Genomic DNA, 21,224 nt, shown 5'->3' with positions numbered 1-21,224 from the left:
GTCATACTGCCTCCGTCATCAGGGCGATGAGTATAAAGATTTCTGTCTTCTGGGTTGTTGCGCTGTGTAGTCTGGTCGATGTTTACCAACGTTTCAGAGGTCATACTGCCTCCGTCATCAGGGCGATGAATATGAAGATTTCTGTCTTCTGGGTTGTTGCGCTGTGTAGTCTGGTCGATGTTTACCAGCACATACAAGCGTATGATGATGGGCTTGCAAGCAAATATTCACCTCATTCTGCACCACACAATTAGATTGAATTCTGAATTTTTTGACGTAAATACGTCTATATTTTAGGGTCAGTGTCATTCGGCAAAAAGTGGAACGAAAAAGTGTAACTTCATTGTTATGTTACCAAGGAAACGTCATCTGTTTACTCAGCATTGTTGTTACCTATAAAACATTTCATAACATTACCTTACATTAAAATACATTACTTTACATTACATTCAGCTACCACAGACCCATCTTAAACGTAACTAATTCAAGTTAAATAAGCAGTGTCTTAATCAAACTTTACTCAGTTGTAAAGGATTTATAAAGGAAATATTTAGAATAAAGCCAATATATGAACTTCCTTTCCTTATGGACGTATTTACGTCTAATTTTCCGGAACCGTGGCTCCACTGACAACTTTTTGGACTTAGTGAAAAAGAGAGACATTTTTGACTGTGTACAGTAGTCAGATTTCGATTGTCCACCCCGTATTCAGTTTACTTATTAATCCAGGTGTTTCCAGTTCACAAAGCCATCGTCATTTCATATACCGATAGTTTTAGGGACAAATATATCAGAAGCTTAAGTGTAAACTGTGGCTTCAGGTGAAAGAAAGATTGTCCAAGTTATTCGAATAACTGAATTAGCTACTTCTTATGTATTTACTACGATAAAATCAAATATTCATTATCTTATCATCTTGAAAAATTTTAATATCCATCACTCGGTAATCGACTGATTATTATTCTATTCTAAACACTGAGATAACTGATTGCAGATACGTGCTTAATAATTTCAGTTATCTGTGTTGTGATTCAAGTGTCTTCTAATTTTATCGCTATTTAACGGGTGTTCTTTGCTTTCACGAGATAACATGGCCAAACACCATACCCCGAGCAGGACTGGTATTCGCAGATATAACGGCCCGTCGCTGGCTGCCTTGCACCTCATGGTCACACTGGACAACACGTGCACATACCTACGTACATTAACGTTTGAGATGCTGGGATAATGCCTTAAACTAGGCCACGATTTCTTCCATATTCAGTCCAGTTCGACATTTATCTTCCTAATATCTTGGGTGATGCCCGTCTCTCAGTCAAAATTTGATTAGAAATTCGTTTTCAGTGAATTGTCTAACGTTTACGTTGTAGAGGTAATTCGGTTTGTTTGTTAATATGTGAGTAAAAATGTTTTGCAATTAATTTTTCAAAACACCCCACTCTTAAATACGAAACTGGCTAAAAATGTACGTTTTATACTCGATAACAACACGGTAATTGAAATACAGTACAATCCACTACTCCATATGTCTTTATGGCGTGGTAATTGATAACTAAAATACACCGTAAAGTAAATGTTGAAGGTTTTATGTATTATTCTGTTGTGCTGTATGCAAAGGGGACTTTCTGTTAACTGGAAGGATACGACCTTTCCATCAAGCAGCAGTGTGCATTCACCAGATGGCTGTAACACGTGAAATATTCCCCATTCAATGAGCATAGCATTCTGCAGAGAAAAAAAAAACAGTATTACCTTATTTATGATAGAAATTCCCTTAGAACCTTACTAAAGTATCAAAATATTAATTAAAAAATTTTTAAAACAAAATTACAGTGCTGTTTTCCCTTCAGCTCTGTCCTAGGCTACATTTTTTAATCTTACCATTTTGGCTCAAGGTTCATGGTAATTCATATTATTCTGACGCTGAACATGATTACAATCAAGGAAGATATAAAATAAAACCACGCTTTGAGTTTGTCTACACTGTCAGCCACCCACACAGTAAACAGATAAAAATTGATTACCTGTTGCTGATAACACGGTTGGTGTGTGATGACATAGTTAAGGCTTGAAAGCCACGGCATTTCCATTTTTAAAACCTTAAATATGTAGCTCGTGCCGAATTCCGTCCCTGTAGACGTGTCTTGTTTAATACCACGTAGGTTCTTCTTCGAGGAAAATGGTAGGATATTAACTTAAATCAGGCCACGGTCGATTCCTTCTATATCCTTTACAACAGATAATTAAAAAATAGAATTAAAGCGAAATGAACAACGATGTCGTTATATAACAGTATGTAATAAACTGGTGTTTCAACAGTAACAGATAGATGGGAGTTTCGTAATTAAACAGAATAGATTCTGGAAACGAATGTTATTATTTAGCCCGTTTAATTTCCAAAATCATGAAACAGATTATACCAAAAAAAAAAATAACTATGCGAGTGTTTTTGTATGGGTGTGAAACGTAAAAGGAAAATTATAAATTACAATTATTTTTAAATGGGTTGTTCTGGTAGACATAAGAAAGATGAAGTATGTGAGTAGTTTACATATCACGTGATGGACAATTATGTGGTTTTTGACATCTTTCCTAGTTAGGATAGTGAAATGTATGAAGCTTCGTGTGGAAGATAGAAAATGCATGTAGAATATTTGTGGGTAAACTTTCAAGACTGAGGTGTTGTGAGTATGGGAGATGAATGAAATTAGTATTGAATCGTTTCATATTGGAAGGAGTGGTCTTTGGCACTAGCAGCTTGTGCTAACACAATATGCCAGTAGTCCTATTTGCTTCAGTGTGCTAAATGGTACGTGAAGTAGGTTTTGGTTACTTTATTCCAAGCCCAGCTGTGTACCGCTTTCCGTGTCGTGCGCTTTATACTCTGGTGAGTGAGTGGAATGCTACGACCTACATTATGCGATGTAAATTCTCTTTAGTCCTCAAATGTTCCCTCGAACTGTTCCGTTATGTCTCTACCTACAAATAAAACAACCTCCAACACAATGAAAACAAAAGTGGAATGTCGACGTAGCACTAACGACGTTGATTCTTTGTCCCTTAGTTTCAACTGCTGGAGTTCAGAGTACAACTTCCGCTTTTGAGGATGAGTCGCGTCGAAATTTGAGAATTAGCCTACGTTTCGACAAAGATTGCAGCTTTCATATTCAGGGTAAATATGTAATGACTGAACGTTTTAAGGAGACTTATATAGACAGGCAGCAGGTCACCTCGTTTCCTCACCGTGTGTTTTTCAAATATGTTTTCATTACCTCTTTTCCTCAGGATAGCAGCCTGCTCTTCCACTCCACCAATAATCGCCATTCAATCCAACTGCCTGTCCAATGCAAGCCTCTCATTTCTCAGTTATTAAAATCGCTCTGATTTCATTTTAAAGTGAAAACTCAAAATTGGTCTCAGTATTACATATACTGGATGTCGATACTTCTACAATTTTTGAAGTGAAGAAATAAATGTGGTACTGGTCTATTTGTGTGTTTATTTACATTTTTAACCTTCCTTGATATCTTCATTGACTTTTTAAAATCCAATTGTAACAATATGTGACACCTGCTCTAAATTTTGTATTTATGAGTTTTGTATGATTCTCGCTCTAAACAAGGTTTTTTTTCCTCAAACAGCATTAACCAGTTTATTTTTGTAATGAAGTAGTATTCACATTTTCTTTGCATTATACGCTAAATTCTTAAATATAAATTAGATGATATTCGACTTCAAGGGGTTATCATTCCAGATTCCAATCTTTAAATACCTTAGAGTGTGTTGCTTATTTCTGTAAGTGTTTTGTTTTTAAGCGTGTTTATAGATGAAAATCACAGATATTTATGTAGGTCTGTATATGTTCATTTATTAATGCATTAATCTGCATATTTATTTATATGTAAACTTATTCATGTATATACATTATCTTCATTAAACACACTCTAATATTTATCCATATCTAGAACTATTCATATATGTTCTTGAATTTATTTAGGGTACTAATTTATGTATGTGTATGTATTTAGTTATCCAGGTCTTGTGGCGTTTGGTCGCTGGGACCGTGGATTCGAATCCCACTCAAGCCATGGATGTTTGTCCGCGTTTTTCTGTGTTGTGCTGTCCTGAGTACAGGTAGAGGGCTTGCGACGGGCTGATCCCTCGTCCAAGGAGTCCTACCAAATGTCTATAGATCGAGCCAACGGAAAGTTGGGACCCGTAAAGGGTACCGGAAAAATGTACAAAGACATTGTTAAACCGGAAAAATAAGAAGAAGAATTAATAATTTGTTTATTACCTTATTAAGCATTTTGTTTGTTTGTTTGTTTTTGGCGCTTAGTGGATAAATTCAATAAGTGTCACCTCTTTCTAAAAGAGATTTTGTTATATGGTGAGGATAAAAATGAAACTGTCGAAGTGACCATAAATTATAACAAAAATTAAAAACACAAAGCACACTAAATCTACAGAAATCACTGAATCTCATCAATGAAATTCATATTTAACATCATATCCTTACATGTACCAATAAAAACAATTACTCCCGTAAAATCTGCACAGAATGTGGTCTGCAGTTGGAACAGTTTACCACGCATGTACACATTATGTGACCTAAACTTTCACTGGTTTTGTGGTCATTAGATTCAAGGATACCTTTTTTATATTAATAACTATCTAAATTAATACAGCTATATTCTAGCGATTAAACATTATTTTTCATATCCTAGAATCAGTTAAATACATTGGTCTAACAATGATATTAAGATGTAGTTAAAGTCATATCCGGATACCACTTACAATCACCTATATTAAGGAGAGTGCAAGGAATAGAGCTAAATTTAGACACCGCGCCTCAAGGATGTCACAATATCAGTTTACTTATGGCATTGTTTCATCCGTTAAGGTTATGTGATGTCAAACGATATATAATTGGATGACTGTAAATGAAGAATCATGTAAGGAGACATTCATGGTCTGTTTTGAGGAACATGCCATGAATTTGTGTGGAAGAACCATGACTACATTAATCAGGAAATATATTCTAGGTTCGAATTCAAATTAGATAATACGAGCCAATATTTTGACGTAAATATGTCTATAAGGAAGGGTAATTCGGCAAAAATGTGTAACGAAAAAGGGAAACGAAAAAGTGTAACCTGGTTACCTAGGAAACGTCGTGTTTACTCCTACCTAGGTATCAATAATGCCGAGTAAACAAATTATGTTTCCTAGGTAACAACAATTCCGAGTAAACACGACGTTCCCTAGGTACACTTGTTACAAATTGTTGTTACCTAAGAAACGCTAGGCTTAATGTTGATGTCAAATCCTCAATGTAGTACTACTAGATCAAAATCTTTCGTTATTGCGGAAAGAGTCGAGCTGTGAATCGACTGTAGAAGTGCCTTGTAGAGTAGATAATTTTGTGCTGGTAAAAACGTTTTAGAATATCACAATTACTTATCTTATGTAAGAATTATTAAGAAATCTGTGATACTGCCCTCAACTCTCTACATTTTATTTTTGATTAAATTGGACATTGTGGGTGGACTTCGTGGTCTCTTACAATTGAACAAAGTTTGAGGTAAAGGATTCCTATTTATTATTACGTTATCACGTTAAGCGTTAAGCGCACGCCTCTCGAAAACTGTAACAGATGGATCTGGACATATTGTGTACGAAATACGTATTACCTCTTGAGCTTTCCATATCTGTTTTCAGATTTTACATATCACAAATGGTTTAGGTTCTACAAACATTTATTTATATATTTATGGAGGAAACGTTTGGCTTAATGTCAAATCTTGTATAGATATGGTGTTTTAACGAAATGTTGATACTCTAAAGTGCACAAATTTTATAACATTTCAGCTACCACAGACCCATCTTAAGCGTAACTAATTCAAGTTAAATAAGCCATGTCTTATTCAAACTATTTACTCAATTGTAAAGCACATATAAAGGGAATATTTAGAATAAAACTAATATATAAACTTCCTTTCATTGTATTTATTGCCTAAATATAATTTAAATACAAAGAAGTATTTACGTCAGATTCTCTGGAACTGTGGTTACACTGTCAATTTTTTAGAAATGTATATTGTTCTCTTAATCTGTGTACTCCAGTGCTTGTTTAGTGCATTGTTTTTTCTAATTTTTTAAATGGTTCGATTTCCTGATTGCAAGATTATTCCATATTCCCCTTAAATGTGGTGTATTGTAATTGCATACTGTCAAAGATACCAAATTTATAAAAATCAATTTCACCCTCGTTTGTTTTGTTCATTGGTTACGCCTGGTTACGATTACCAATCACGAGTCGAGACTATTCGATGTTCGAGTGTTTGATAGTTCACAACTGTACCCGTCATCCCAAGATTTTATTGCTTATTTGGTAACACAGTTGCTCTTAAATCTTTAGCATATGATGTTCTATGTATGAATATCTAAAATCATATTTAGAAAGTTACGTGTTCTCTTTATTATAACTTATATACAATATTATGTGGAGTCCTACTTTTTGTCGAACAACGGTCGCGGAAGAGTACTATGGGTAGATTATATAAACCATCCGCGACCTACTTCCGTTGCCTCTTCCTCATATTGAGTAGGGTTTGTTCGTGTGTGGTTGTGTCTCCTCAAAAATAGGTTACACAACCCACCTACATTTCGTGATATAATTCATAAAAACACAAAAAAAAAGTATAAAAGTACTAAAAATCCAAAAAAAATCGAAAAAGCTGTGAAAAATAACGTGAAACAAATTGACTGAAGTGTGTGAGTTCGTGATCGTACAACGTGGGCATTCTGAAAGGAATCTGAAGCTAGTTACTCTCTTGGAAGAAAGGAAATTCCGCATATTGACATTTTATTGCATCATAATATTTGCAGCTGTGGTAAAGTATAAGTAACAACCCAAAAATGAATCCTGGTGGTCCCAATTATCCTATGGCCTCGCTGTATGTTGGCGACTTGCACCACGATGTTACGGAGGCCATGCTGTTTGAAAAATTTTCCACTGCTGGCCCTGTACTTTCGATTCGGGTCTGTAGGGACATGATTACTCGCAGATCCCTGGGATATGCGTATGTCAACTTCCAGCAACCAGCAGATGGTAATTCACTCACGCATTTAGTATCTTCATTGTCTTTTTGTGTCCATTCATTAGTATGTAATTTTAAAAATTTAGACAGGCCTTGTAAATTTGTATGGTATTGCAGACTTCTTTGTTTCTTTTAGCGGAGCGAGCTCTGGACACCATGAATTTTGACATGATAAAAGGGCGTCCCATTCGCATCATGTGGTCACAGCGGGATCCTTCCCTTCGCAAGTCTGGTGTTGGAAACGTTTTTATAAAAAACTTGGATAAAAGTATTGATAATAAAGCTATGTACGACACGTTCTCTGCATTTGGAAACATCTTGAGTTGTAAGGTATGTTTTCACAGTATTATATTGTGGTGTTCATATAATTTAACTTATGAATTTCATTGGAAACTGTATTCCTGATCTTTGAGGTTATGGTATTGGTGTGGACAGTTCTGAATGTCAAACTTCAAAGTGATGCAGCTATGTTAGGTTATAGGATTTGAGATTTTCACAGCGTGAGTCTGAAGATGGCTGTCATCAAATGTTATGTTGCCACAGATTGAACATAACTGCAATATATGTATTGAAGTTTAGATAAATGTATATTTTGATATCCATATGGAGTAGAATACACTGCAGTGAGGTAGAAACTGCTGTCTACAGATATGGATGTGCTCACTTGTTGGTTGCAATATCAAGTGGCATCTGTTTGTGTAATTTAGAACATACTATGGTTTTTCAGATGGAACTGCTACATTGTATTCAGGGAATAGGTTGAGAATGGTAGGTTGGTTGGATTTCATGTTGAATGCAATATTTTGTAACTTGAGCATGTGTTGAATTCTCTTCAAATTATGGTGCAGTATTCGTAAGCATTTGCATGAGTTGAATTATGTTAAGTGCAGTATATGATGATCCCCTACATGTTGTGTGTTTGAGTGATTTTGATCGTAGTGTTCCAGTTATGATTAGATTTAATTAGGTAAGCTATACCATTTTGCATATCTGTGGGATTTCGTTTAAAAAAGGCCGTAAGTCACATGGTACTACACAAAAACTTGAATTATATTGAAACATGCCTATATTGGATATTTGTCATCCCATGAATGTAGAATGAAAACCAATCCAAAGTTATTTCTTGAGAAACAGAAACATGGAAATTAAAAGAAGTAATTTGGATGGAATTTTTGGTTTACATGATGGTGAGTCTGAGGTTGGCTGTCTTCTGGGTTGTAGCACCATGTAATCTAGTAGAAGTTTACCAGCATTTTAGAGGTCCTTGCTGCCTCTGTTATCTGGGCATGTGGAATCAGTTTGAGATATGGGAAACAGACAGTCAGAGCCTTGACCTGACCAGTGGGGGGAGTGGAATCAGGATCAGGCTAGGGCATGGGAGCCATTATGAGTGGGGGAGTGTGCCAAAGCTTGGCCAGCAGAAGGGGTAAAAGGACGTGAGAGAGAGAGAGGTGGGGGGTTCTGAGACTGTGGTCCTTATAAGGGCCCCTCAGGGTCTGGCAGGTGGATCACTGGAAATTGGGAGGTGGGTAGACGTGATGGGAACATGAAAGGTGGCAGTAAGGACTATCTGGGGCTAGGTTGTATCTTGAGAAGGACAGTGTAGTGGCCCAGTTGGGAGTGGCAGTGCTTTGTCAGGTGCTTCCTGTATCCTTTGAAAGAGTGGTTGATGTGCTTTAATGAGTGGCTCAGGCAAAGGTCATCCTCCACGTTTGTTGCTTGGATGCAGCTCTATGTCGATGGACTCCCTGATCATGCAGTCCATGTATCTAGATTTGGTAGACAGGATTATGCTGTCCTGGAGTTGAATGCGGTTGCTCGTGTTGATGCCGTTTTGGGCCATAGTGAATCTGTCTGTACACTCCAGCCGAATGTGGCACCGGTGCTCCTTAGCTCTGTTCTCAATAGAACAGCCAGTCTGCCCGATGTAGACATTACCACACTTGCAGAGCACACTGTAAACACCAGGAGTCTTCAGTCCCAAGTCACCCTTCACATGCTGAAGAAAGCTGGGAATTTTCTTCAAGGGAAGGCCCACATTAAAGTTGTGACTGGACAGCAGCCTGCTGATGTAATCGAAGGTCATGTTTACACAGGGCAAGAGGGCAACTGAGGCAGGTTTCTCCAGGTCGAGAGCCGTTGAATCTGTCAGTTGCCGTAGCCATTCTACCTGAAAGTGGCCATAAGTAACTCCAGTTCACTACGCAAGCTTTGTTGATCAATGAGGGTTGTGGTCCTATGCACCAATGTGGAGAGTATGGCCTGTTTGATGGAAAGATGGTGGTGGGATTTGTAGTTGAGGTAGCACTTGATATTTTCTGGAGTATTGCTCTTGGTAGCTCAGACTATAAAATAGTGTCACATGATGAGATAATTAGTGAATAATGAATTGGTAGGAATGTGAGTGAAAGCAATTGTGGCATAATTTAAGATAGTATCCCAGCATTTGCCATGGAGGACTGAGATTTTGTGTGTTCCTCTTGTACACTTGGCATTGCTGCTCATCTGATGATTTATCCTTGATAATTTCTTATTAGGTTGCTCAAGATGAAACTGGAGCATCAAAAGGATATGGATTTGTCCATTTTGAGACCGAAGAAGCTGCCATAAAATCTATTGAGAAAGTGAATGGAATGTTGTTGAACGGGAAGAAAGTGTTTGTTGGCAAATTTGTACCACGCAAGGAGCGTGAGAAGGAGCTTGGAGAGAAGGCTAAGCTGTTCACAAACGTCTACATTAAAAACTTTGGCGAGGACTTCAGTGATGAACTGTTGCGAGAGATGTTTGAGAAATATGGCCGGATCACCAGCCACAAGGTAACAAACTGGTGTTCTTTAATTTTTAAATATTAGGGTACCTTATCTCAAAAAATACTGAAATACTACATTAATGGAATCACACATAAATATTTAATACGGTGGAACATTAAAACCATGCGCCTAGTTATGCTGTGAATTCAGACATGCCATGGCTTTGATATGCCCTCCAATACAGTTACATATGTTTAATGTTGTACGATTCAAACACCAGTACTAAAGCTGTCCCCTAACACCTGTATTATATTGAGGTTCCATTGTATTTTAAATATCTTTGACACTGAAGATCGTTAATAAACTGACTGCAACACACGGGCAGAATGAGGACAAAATACCGAAGTAGACGCTGGGATACAGACTATTGGTGCAAAGAGATGCATAAAACAATTCAAGATCCTGGGGACCTGAAGAAATGATGTCCTCATGCACTAATAGGGTTTAGAAACATGAAATTTTGTCATAAGTTGATGTATGTAGGAGATCTCTCCTGTGATGAATATTTTGTTAGTGAAAATCATATTTATAGTTTTGCCAACGCTCAACATCACTTCCTCAAGCCTAGTTCCTTCCTCAGTAAATAATTTATAATATTGGATGTTTGTACCTCAGTTTAAAATGTTTTTACTTGCGCCCTAGGTCATGAACAAAGATGACGGAAAGTCCCGTGGTTTTGGTTTTGTCGCATTTGAAGAACCTGAAGATGCTGAAAGGGCTGTAGATGAACTTAATGGAAAAGAACTGATTGAAGGCAAGGTATGGGAATGCATCAATGTCTAATACAATTAATAACCAACTTGATTGTGTTTCACTTGTTTTTATTTAATATATTCATGGTTGTGGTCCATTGTCTTACTTTCCAGCCTTTATATGTCGGCCGTGCCCAGAAGAAAGCCGAACGTCAGCAAGAGCTTAAACGTAAATTTGAACAACTCAAGATTGAACGTCTTAACCGCTACCAAGGGGTTAACCTGTACGTGAAGAACCTGGATGACACTATCGACGATGAACGCCTTCGTAAGGAGTTCACACCATTTGGAACCATCACCAGTGCCAAGGTAAAGATCGCTTATACACACACACCACTAGATCATAAATAATTAGGTGGCCGTCTTGAAATCATGTACAAATTTTATTGTAATTAGTCTCTACTGATGAATTCATGTTTATTCAGGTGATGCTGGAGGAGGGTCGCAGCAAGGGATTTGGCTTTGTGTGCTTTTCATCTCCAGAGGAGGCTACAAAGGCTGTGACTGAGATGAATGGCCGAATTGTTGGCACCAAGCCCTTGTATGTTGCATTGGCCCAACGCAAGGAGGATCGCAAAGCACACCTTGCCTCGCAGTACATGCAGCGAATGGCTAACATGCGTATGCAGCAGATGGGAACAGTAAGTACTCCTGCCACCTGCTCAGTTAATAGTATATACAGTTTAAAGCATTTAATTTAAGTTTGGTGTTCTTATACTATATATATCTAATTTATTCTGGTGACATAATTTAGATTCAGTCCTGTGTAATTCTCTTCAACTGTTGCTTTACGTCTCCAGTTTCTGGTGGCCATCTTGATTTTCATAATTTTACTATATTTCATTGTCATTAAAAAAAATTGGTACTTGTTGGTTATCGGGACACATCGCTTTAAAAATAGGTTGGGTTAGGTTAATGTGTGTGGATAAATGACATATACATGAAAGTTATTATATTTTATTTCAATAAATGACAACTAACCTAACCTATTTTTAAAGCGATGTGTCCCGATAACCCACGAGTACCAAAATATTTATGGTTTCTGCATAGGGTTATTATTTCCTTCTCTTATTTCTTCGGAATGTTTTATTTCGTGATGCTTACTACTCAGACAGTAGTACACATCTCCGTTAATGTTCTGGTGATTTCATCAGGGCTTGCACTGTTAGTAGCCAACTTATTAAAAAGTTAGTTTCCGTTTCATGTCTCTGGGAAATTTAATTTTTTGTAACATTTACGTTCATGTGAAGGAACTTCTATCGGTAAAGGTAAGAAACCTCATGCTGTGAAGACTGCATTAGTTGGTGGTGGGTAGTCAGTTTCATACTCTGGCTCCTGGAGGAATGGGCTCATTATGAACAATTGGCAGGGGACTGGGCGTAATGGTTGCGATAAAAATAAAGCTGTCCAGTTTATAGCAGTTGGCTATACTGTCTGATATCACTCATGGATTAAAAGATAAATTCAGGAAAAACAAATGGGGAGGATTTTGAAGATTTCTGTCTTCTGGGTTGTTGCGCTGTGTAGTCTGGTCGATGTTTACCAACGTTTCAGAGGTCATACTGCCTCCATCATCAGGGCGATGAGTATGAAGATTTCTGTCTTCTGGGTTGTTTTGCTGTATAGTCTGGTCGATGTTAACCAACGTTTCAGAGGTCATACTGCCTCCGTCGTCATTCATCACCCTGATGACGGAGGCAGTATGACCTCTGAAACATTGGTAAACATGTACCGTACTACACAGCGCTACAACCCAGAAGACAGAAATCTTCATACTTACCGCAGAGAAAACCTCAAATCTTACGGAGAAGATTTTATTGGTGAGATAGTGATGTATTGAGGTCATTATAAAATCTTTTAATACCAGACTTGGGTGATAGGACTCAAACCTCTATTTCTGAGCATCTGAAATTTTGGATTTCTAAAGCAGTGCTGATTATTTTAATTGTACATTAAAATATAGATAATGTAAATTACTAGTAAGAGTGACTTTTGCACCATCAACACTGCATATATATATGTAGTGTTTTCTTAAATGTAATATCATCGATTTCTTATGAAATTGTTGCGTGAGATTTTTATTTATACTCGCATTGAAATGGTGTAAGATTGTTCACTAAATTCAGAAAAGGCTTAAATCGAGAAATGTTAAATGTGGGTTGCACATAATAGAATGAACCAGTACATAAAATTCTGCATTTTGTAGATATGTGACTTCATAAATGATACTGTGTACTGACAAGGTTTTTTGTTCGTAGCAAATGTTCCAACCAGGTGGTGCTGGTGGTTACTTCGTACCAACATTGCCTCAGCCTCAGAGATTCTATGGTCCAACACCGATGACTCAGATTCGTGCTACTCCACGCTGGCCTGCTCAACCGCAAGTTCGCCCAAATGCCCAGGGTGGAGCTTCTGGCTTCCCAAATATGCAGGGCCCGTTCCGAACGGCTCCCCGTGCCCCAGGCGTCCAGCCGGGCTCCATGCGGAATGCACTGTCAGCGAGACCTATTACAGGTACAGAGGTTAACATTGAAACATGTTCTTGCTGCTGTGTTTAAGAATCCTTTGATGCAGCAAAAAAAAAGTGAAAACCTGTTCAGCCGAGTGGTTGATCAGGTTCTCAAGGAAAATTGGCCCATTTAATTATATAGTTAGGTGTGTCTCGTATGTTATGTAAACACACAAAAACATAAATATGTGTGCATAGAGCTTATTTAATGCCTCACTCTCAGGTGTTATACTGCTGGCTTTCCTCTCGGCCATGCCATTTTCAGTGTCGTACTAGTGTAACACTTTGCAGTATAAAATGCTTACATGGTAAATAAATCAATGGCAGATGATGATCTGAGTATGTTCAAAGTATAACTGATATGGTATCCTCTGTAAACCATTGTTAAACACCCAAAATCGGGCATGGACATGAATGTCTTAGTTAAAAATATTATACAATTACCACGTAAATTGAAATGCATTTGATTACTGTACCAGAAATGAGGGATTTTGTTGAATTTAGGTGAAATAAGTTTGTTATTTAAATGTTCTGAAATATTAGTGCAGGTAACCCTCGATTTGCGCCGATTCAGAACAACGCGGATTTTGAAACCAGAAAGTCAAAAAGTGAAGAAGAAAAATATTTTACTATTTATAACGTTTTACAATGTTTCTCGTACTGATTCTTATAATCGTAATTCTTACATCGCTGATTTTTAATAAAAATTATAAATAGTCATCTCTGCAATTACGTATGTTTCGTTAACGCGAATTTGCTCCAATGAGATCGATGAATCGGAAAAAGCTGTTTGTGAAGTGCAAACTTTTGCATATGCAAGTTTGTTGTTATGCAGTTTCATTCCTGGCGCTTTAAACTTCCAGAGGACTAATTTAATCTCTGCGGAGGTACCTGTTTTTTGTTTTGTTTTTTTACTACGCTATTTTCTATAGTTCAGCGTCTTACATGAATGCAACTATTGCATAACAGCAGAGATGACTGTACACATCAAACATATGAAAAAATCGCGGGGACCAACGAATTGCCGATTGTAGGTGTATAAAATATATTTTTTAAATTCCCTTTATTTTATTTACGTTATTTCAGAACTTTAAATATAATGCCATTATATTACTCGTCAATGTTTGGGTACTGGGAATGCATGTCATTGACTTCCCATTAATTTACATTATAAAAGAGTTTCAATTTACGCCGGTTCGTCCAGGAACACATCCCAGGCGTAAATCGAGGGCTGCCTGTAATTATATAAGTGAAAACCGCGAATATTGGATCTGGTTAGGAGTGTTGAAAAAAAATTTGTGTGTATACATCTGTTGCCCAGGCCAGCAACCAGTAGGTGCTGCAAACATTCAGGGGCGTCCAATGGCACCCACAGTGTCAGTAAATGCACAGGGCCGGCCAACCAATTACAAGTATACAGCAAACATGCGCAATCCACCACAGCCGATGCCTGTTGCCCAACAGCCACCCGTGCAGCAGGTATGTGTAGACTCAGACTTTACATTATTGAAGTGAACAACCAGACAAAATATGAAATTAATAAAATTGAAAGTTGTTAAGGAAATTAAAATGCATCAGCTTGGGCTGGGTGTCCAGGGTTTGTTTCCTGACAGGGCTGGGATTTTATAGTTTGTGTCCTTGAATTGTTGCCCAAGAAATGCAAAAATCTGCATATTGTTTCACATCTGTCAAAGGAAATGAGAAATGGTATGTCTACTGATTTTTTGGTTTACAGTCCCCACCAGTACAAGTGAATAGTGCCAGGACTTACATCAACACATTCCTATGGCCCTGCTCTGGACCATTTGGAAAACAAATTGAACTGAGAATCTCCAAACTGCTGTGCATAGTTTCTTCCACAATTTCTAGGACAAGATATATCTGAAAATTATTTAAATACATCTGCAACTTCAGCACTGTATTGAAATCCATTTATTTATGTAAAGGTTTTCCTTTGTCCATTTTAATTGTCTCCATCCTTCCACAAAATAAATGTCATAGGTACCGGCATGAATCCGAAAGCTTATCCTTGAATGGCGATGTTAGTAATGAAAGGAAGTAATATTTTGTAAAAAATTAGGGAATTGTAATTGTATGCTAATGTCTGGGATTTTTTTAAGATCCATTTTAATATAACCCTACATCTTGAAAAAGTTTTTCCCCCCTTCAATCAAAATTTTGTATGCATTTTTCATGTTTCCCAAGCTACATGCATCACCTATCTTATCTTCCTTGATTTTATCATTGATAGGTATAATGTAACTTATTTTATGCCTGACCGACACCTCAGCAAGCTGAAGGTCGAGCGTATGTGTCTCTTAATATAATACTATAGTCATAATTCCTTCCACCCTGCAGCATCTGGCAGTTCAACGTGGATGTCAGTGTCACCCCTCATCTGCATGTGACCATTCCCACATTGGGCCAAGAAGTAATTTAAGATGATATTTTTCAGGCTGTGCACATTCAGGGGCAGGAACCTCTGACTGCATCAATGCTGGCAGCTGCCCCACCACAGGAGCAAAAGCAGATGCTGGGTGAACGGTTGTTCCCGTTGATCCAGCGTATGTATCCAGACTTGGCTGGCAAGATCACCGGCATGCTATTAGAGATAGACAACTCTGAGCTTCTTCACATGCTTGAACATCACGAGTCTCTCAAGGCAAAGGTAACAAAATATTTTGTTGTAGAATGTGTAGCACTGTTACTCTTAAGGTGGCGACTGACTTGTAACATAAATCGAGCATTACACAAGTGAAGACAGCGAACGGGGCCGCTCACGCTCGCGGGCGCTCCATCGTGTTGTCGGTTTTTTCGCGAATCCCTTTGAGTGTTACATTACAAGTCAGTCAGTCAGTCAGTCAGTCGATCGGTGTCGTAACGAGCATTCACGAGTTCTTTAAATAACAGTAGCGTATTAAATGAAACAAAGATAACACAACCTCCACGTCTGACATATTGAATGAAATGAATGGAGCGCACACAAGCACAGTCAAGCCGAGCGTTCAAAACGAGCATTCGATGCGCCTCACCAGTTGTGGTGTAATGTAACATGCTCGCCGCGAATGTTACATTACGAGTAAATGTTACAAGTCAGTCGCCACCTTTAGACATATGAATGAATACTGTCTCTTGAAATATTGTGGATGATTGAGGCAAGTGGACTCACAATTCCATAATTGACTACTTTGTTCCTGCAGTCATTGTCTAAACAGCAATTGCCCAAAATACTCGGGAGTCACATCGAGGATATTCTCATTTGGCTTACGCAAGAAATTCACAAGTTCGTTTAAAATGTTATTTTCCTTGAGTATCTTGCATCCTTCTTTAGTTTTCATTATATTTGATCTTATCCCCAGAAGGCCATCATATGCAATGGAGGAAGACGAGGATTTCAGTTTTAAGAAAATATGTTTATCTTTGTTAATTCCTTGTGCCATCATCGCTCGCAAACCACCCAATTCGAACTCCTTTTTATGATACACCCTGAGGGCCAATTTGAAAAGGTTGAAAGGCAAACACCAAGTGTGTGAGGAGGGTCTTAATGTTTGTTTTTGGTTTCTGAAGTTGATAACTGTCCGGAGATAGGGATTGGCTCTATCTAGTGGGCCCAACTGTGTAGGAACCTGAAGACGGAGATAGAGTCCCATCTCCGAAACGTCGTTTTTTACGTTTTATATTTACTAGACGATGGATAATATCCAAGGAAATTTTTTATTCAATTGATAACTGTTTCCTGTTTCAGGTTGAAGAGGCTGTAGCTGTGCTTCAGGCTCACCAGGCCAAGCAGGCTGCATCCCAAGTAAAGAAGGAATAAATCTGCATCTCCCACATTTCACTGTGAAACCAGTTTTCTGATGTAATCCCATAGTATAGTGTTTATGATCACCTTTCTGAGGATGGCTATGTTAAGGGAGACTTTCCTAAAAAAAGCTAATTTCCACTGCTGTCTGGTTTAGTGACTTGATTGATTTCTGGGATGTCATGTAAAGACATGGACATTTTTCCTTCCCTTTTGAATTATTGAACTTAAAAAAAAAAGGATAGAAATTTTCACTACAAAATATAATTATGGCATTCTGATTTTAATTTGAATGGAACTTACCTTTGGGAGAAATAATGAGCACCCACAATTCTCTGCTGCCTTGACTGTGCCGAGAGATCATTTGTCGGGTGACAGAAAGTTATAAAAAAATACTCATATGTTTAACCTGAAACAAGAATGTGGGATCAACTTTGAGCCCTTGACATAATGTGCCTGGGCTTTTCGTTTAAACATTCAGTCCCAAGTTATACTTGGTGGGGGAAAATGTATGTTGATGTTAGTTGTGCTTCTGTTACTTAGTTCCTCATTGGTTTTATACTCGTTCCGCCATTTTAAGTACGTTTGTAAGATTAAAGAAGGCGTGGTATTTTATCTGCTGCAGCACTTGGTGTGCTTGACACAGATTTTTGGCAAATGCAATTCATTTTATTTAATTATATAGTTGGGTTAAGGTTTTTATTCTTTGGAAAATATTCAACTACAGATTACTGTATTAATGCCTTCCTATTTTAAGATGGAAAATGACAATATATTTCAGCCTGATACAAGCCATTATGAGCATTTTCAATCTTAGGATGTGGTTATGTGCATTAGGTATGTCCGTTAATATAAAATTGCTAAATATTTCTCTAAGTAACATTACACAACACATTGTTTTTGAAAAACTCCATACATAAAAAGAGAAAAAGTGTATAATACACATAAAATCGATAACAATTGTCAGAAAATCTTTAAAAAAAAAAAAAAAGGAATTAAATATGTTTTCTGGTCCAAAATCTCTTCGGAAAACTTCAAAATTATTAGATAAAAATGTAGGACTTTCTTCTGGATAAGATATCTCCATTATTATTAAGCATTAATATGAAAAATGTAATTCCACTGGGAAATTTCAAGGTTAAAAATAATAAAATCTTTTCTTTCAGAGTTTATAATTTATTTGTGTCTCAGCCTGAATGAAATTGTCTGCAATATTCTAGTTGTGCAGTTATTCACAAATACTTCATTTGCTGTAATGCTGTTTATAGATGGACTTGCCTTCTTAGAAAACAAACCTCATTTAATAATAGGAATTTGGTTTCTGCCTGTTTGAAAAGATACTGCGTCTTTGTTGCCAAGATCTATAAGTTAGTGAGGATAGTGTAATTGCTGTTTATGCTGAGAACCAAATGAGAAGTTGGTCTTCATATGTCTGTCTTCCCATATCTTATTTTTTCCTCAGGGAATGTCCTGATCCTTGATTTCCTGTGGAAGTATCATGAGTCATCATTTTGTGGTGGCATATGTGCAGTCAAAATACAGCATAATTGCAATAAAATAACAGCTTATGAGAATTGTACTTGCCACATGTGAGTCTTTCGTTATTTGTTGTGTTATTTATGAAGGACAGTATGAACAGGAATAATCTACTTATCGATGAACAATTGGAGGTAGAAATTACAGGAGCTATGGTGAGCATCACTGTAAAAACACTTGCAGTTGTGGAAGATATCAATGTTGGTGTAGGGTGCACAGGGATCATGAAAATGTTTTTACATGAAGTCCCCCAACAATGTGTTCTGTGCTAACTAAATCAATGTTGGTGCAATTCACCATACGCATTTAAAACTACTATGGTTTTTTATGATGCTATACTCCTGAATAGATTTCTTTAAACCCTTATGTGCAATGAATGAATCACTGCTTTTTTGACTGAGCACAGGAAATTAAAATGAAGCCGTACTAAGTGTTGTTACAGTAAATTTGATTGAATTAGAAGCTGTATAATGGCAGTGATAGGATGGGAAAATCTGAATCTGTTCAACAGTCATCTGGTATCATTTTCTGTCGTTCAGCAGGGTTTCTTGCAAATTGCCTTATATTCATAGAAAAGAGATTGGAATATTAACAAGAAAGGTAAAATTACCTTTCTGTTTAGAACAATGGAGTGGAGGTAAGTCTCCAGGTATTCTTACCCTTGGGAGATAGCTTCCAGCACCACTTGAATTGGAGGCTGGTGTGGATATTGTGGTAAGGATAAAATCAATATAAAGTTGGAAGTGGTTCCTTAAATAACTAATGTTGCAGTGTGTATATTTCAGAAATTATATAATACTTAAAACTTCAGTTTTGTAGAAATAAATACTATATATCATATGCCTCCTTTGAGTAAAATGTGTGAAATGAATATAATGTAGTTTCTTGTTGAGGTTATGTACATCATGCCCAGCATTTCTATTTTATTTCTGTTTTGAATAGGTAGTTTCAAATGCAACGAGACGCAAAATCTAATGTCCCAAAAAATGTATTCATTTAAATAAATTAGCTTCCCACCTGAGGTATCCTAGAGGCTAAAATAATGGGTTTAATGTTGTTCATTTTTCGGTAAAGGGGTTTGCTTTTCTTGTTCCGTATTGATCCAATATGGCATAAGTGTTACTTAGAGCAAAGTGTAATAAAAATTTTCTGAAATAGCTAATTATATTTAAAAAAAATACGTTAAATTAAAACTAACCTCAATTTAGAACGTCTGCATGTCGTATTTAGCAAAAGAAAAAATGGGTACAAATCATGTATTCTTAGTACTCAAGAGGATGTTCATATTCACATGGAATTTTAATGTGGCCCGTTAGTTCAGTTGGTTAGAGCGTCGTACCAATAACGCGGTAGTGGGTTCGATCTCCTAATAGGCCATTTTTATGGTTAATGATATAGAATAGTAAGCGCATCCACACTACACTTTGTATAGTGGCCCGTTAGCTCAGTTGGTTAGAGCGTCGTGCTAATAACGCGAAGGTCGTGGGTTCGATCCCCCCACGGGCCATTGTTTTTTTTTCTCGCCCCTTTTATTTTTATTACTGAAATATAGTTGTAAGATCACCAAGCATACTGTTGTGATTGCTGCAAAAATTATGATTGTTACCGTGTTTAGACATTTCTGTTGCATGCGACAAATGATGCTCATTTATTTGTATCGTGAGGTCATTCTGCTGAGAACAGTTAGTGTATCAGTGCTACCACTTCCGAATTGCATTATTTTCGTATCAGTCTCTTTGTTCAATCTCTGACTAACCACTGAATGGATTTCGTGTCAATTTGGCATTTCAGTTCTGTACTGAAAGTTATTGGAAGCATTTAATTTTGGTTCGTACAAGCACAGTACAACCCCTGCTGTACATGGATATGTAATCGAAGTAGATATTACAACACATAAGACCAACATCGATGTTGTCACTACCGTAATAACCTCTAATCTGAGGTGAGACTAATTGCATATTCTTTGGAATTGTAATGTTATTTCTTTCTAACTTAGTGCTTCAGATCGTTGATGAAAGTGATAGTGGTTTAGTGGTTCGGCAACGTCTACTGTACTACTAGGACAGCCACAACTAGAAAGAGTTTGATGGGTCATATATTGGCACTTGCATCGATCTGCAACGTGGAGCTTCTCCGAGTAATCATTTCTGGTAAGCCAAATCAAATTTCCGAGGTGATATTTATATTAAAGGTTGTGATACATTACATGCGTTGGTTATTGTCTTTGTTAAAGTGTAACTAGGCGAAAGCAATTGGACATAGTCCGTATGTTGGCAATTTTCCCACGGTGTATGAAACCTTTGTAACATTGTCAGAAACTGACTGTTCAAGAACTAAAGAGCATGGATAAGAGAAGAATCAGTAAGACAGCCGAGCGTTGTGATCGAGTGGTTAGCACTCCGGTTTCAAATTTGGGATCTCTTAGGTTGGAATGATCTGTTCTCCCATGTAGATGATGGGATAGGGCTATCTTAAATAGGCAACGACCACTTCCTTGTATTTTATTTTCGAACAATCCTATCATTTAACTGTACAGCCGTGTTAAAACGAAGATAAACAACACAAGAGTCTTAGCCCGACCAAAATGGATTTGTTTAGTAACGATATTAGACCAGTTGTACAAATACAGGATTTCGCAAATCTTTGTTTACTTTATCTCTCTTGAGTACAAATACGTGTATTTTCTAGACTACCTTGTTTACAAATTCTCGA

At 37.3% G+C, this 21,224-nt stretch overlaps 1 protein-coding gene, 1 long non-coding RNA gene and 1 other non-coding gene across 5 annotated transcripts in view; all 3 read left to right on the top strand.

Moving 5' to 3' along the window:
• LOC110827930 (uncharacterized) overlaps positions 1-4,573 on the top strand; it is a 310,772-nt gene extending 306,199 nt beyond the window's left edge. For 2 of the 3 annotated variants that reach the window (XR_015533609.1, XR_015533608.1), the window contains exons 6-7: positions 3,065-3,172; positions 4,029-4,570. This is a non-coding gene — a long non-coding RNA (uncharacterized LOC110827930). Of the gene's footprint in view, positions 1-3,064; positions 3,173-4,028 lie in introns of all 3 variants that reach the window. The other variant, XR_015533607.1, reaches the window with a different exon arrangement.
• Positions 4,574-6,577: 2,004 nt separating this feature from the next.
• pAbp (poly(A) binding protein) lies at positions 6,578-18,143 on the top strand. Its single transcript, XM_022060087.2, has 10 exons — positions 6,578-7,114; positions 7,240-7,433; positions 9,641-9,919; positions 10,556-10,672; positions 10,780-10,974; positions 11,091-11,306; positions 12,924-13,179; positions 14,496-14,653; positions 15,630-15,842; positions 16,920-18,143. Exons 1-10 carry the CDS (start codon positions 6,922-6,924, stop codon positions 16,989-16,991), a joined length of 1,893 nt encoding a protein of 630 aa, XP_021915779.1. The 5' UTR covers positions 6,578-6,921; the 3' UTR covers positions 16,992-18,143.
• Positions 18,144-19,945: 1,802 nt separating this feature from the next.
• Positions 19,946-20,019, top strand: TRNAI-AAU (transfer RNA isoleucine (anticodon AAU)). Its single transcript has one exon. It is a non-coding gene; the product is annotated as a tRNA-Ile (tRNA).
• Positions 20,020-21,224: the final 1,205 nt, after the last annotated feature.

Source organism: Zootermopsis nevadensis, unplaced genomic scaffold, assembly GCF_977971745.1.
Source record: "Zootermopsis nevadensis isolate Lab colony 2312 unplaced genomic scaffold, Znev_1.0 Znev_ptg000003l, whole genome shotgun sequence".
NCBI lineage: Eukaryota > Metazoa > Arthropoda > Insecta > Blattodea > Termopsidae > Zootermopsis > Zootermopsis nevadensis.
This window is presented reverse-complemented; position numbering and strand designations above follow the sequence as displayed.

Bases quoted from the DNA above. Each gene is read 5' to 3' on its own strand.
- pAbp (XM_022060087.2), top strand. From the start codon at position 6,922: ATGAATCCTGGTGGTCCCAATTATCCTATGGCCTCGCTGTATGTTGGC. The intron at 7,434-9,640 runs GTATGTTTTCAC...ATTTCTTATTAG, and splicing joins GAAACATCTTGAGTTGTAAG to GTTGCTCAAGATGAAACTGG. The intron at 13,180-14,495 runs GTACAGAGGTTA...TCTGTTGCCCAG, and splicing joins GTCAGCGAGACCTATTACAG to GCCAGCAACCAGTAGGTGCT.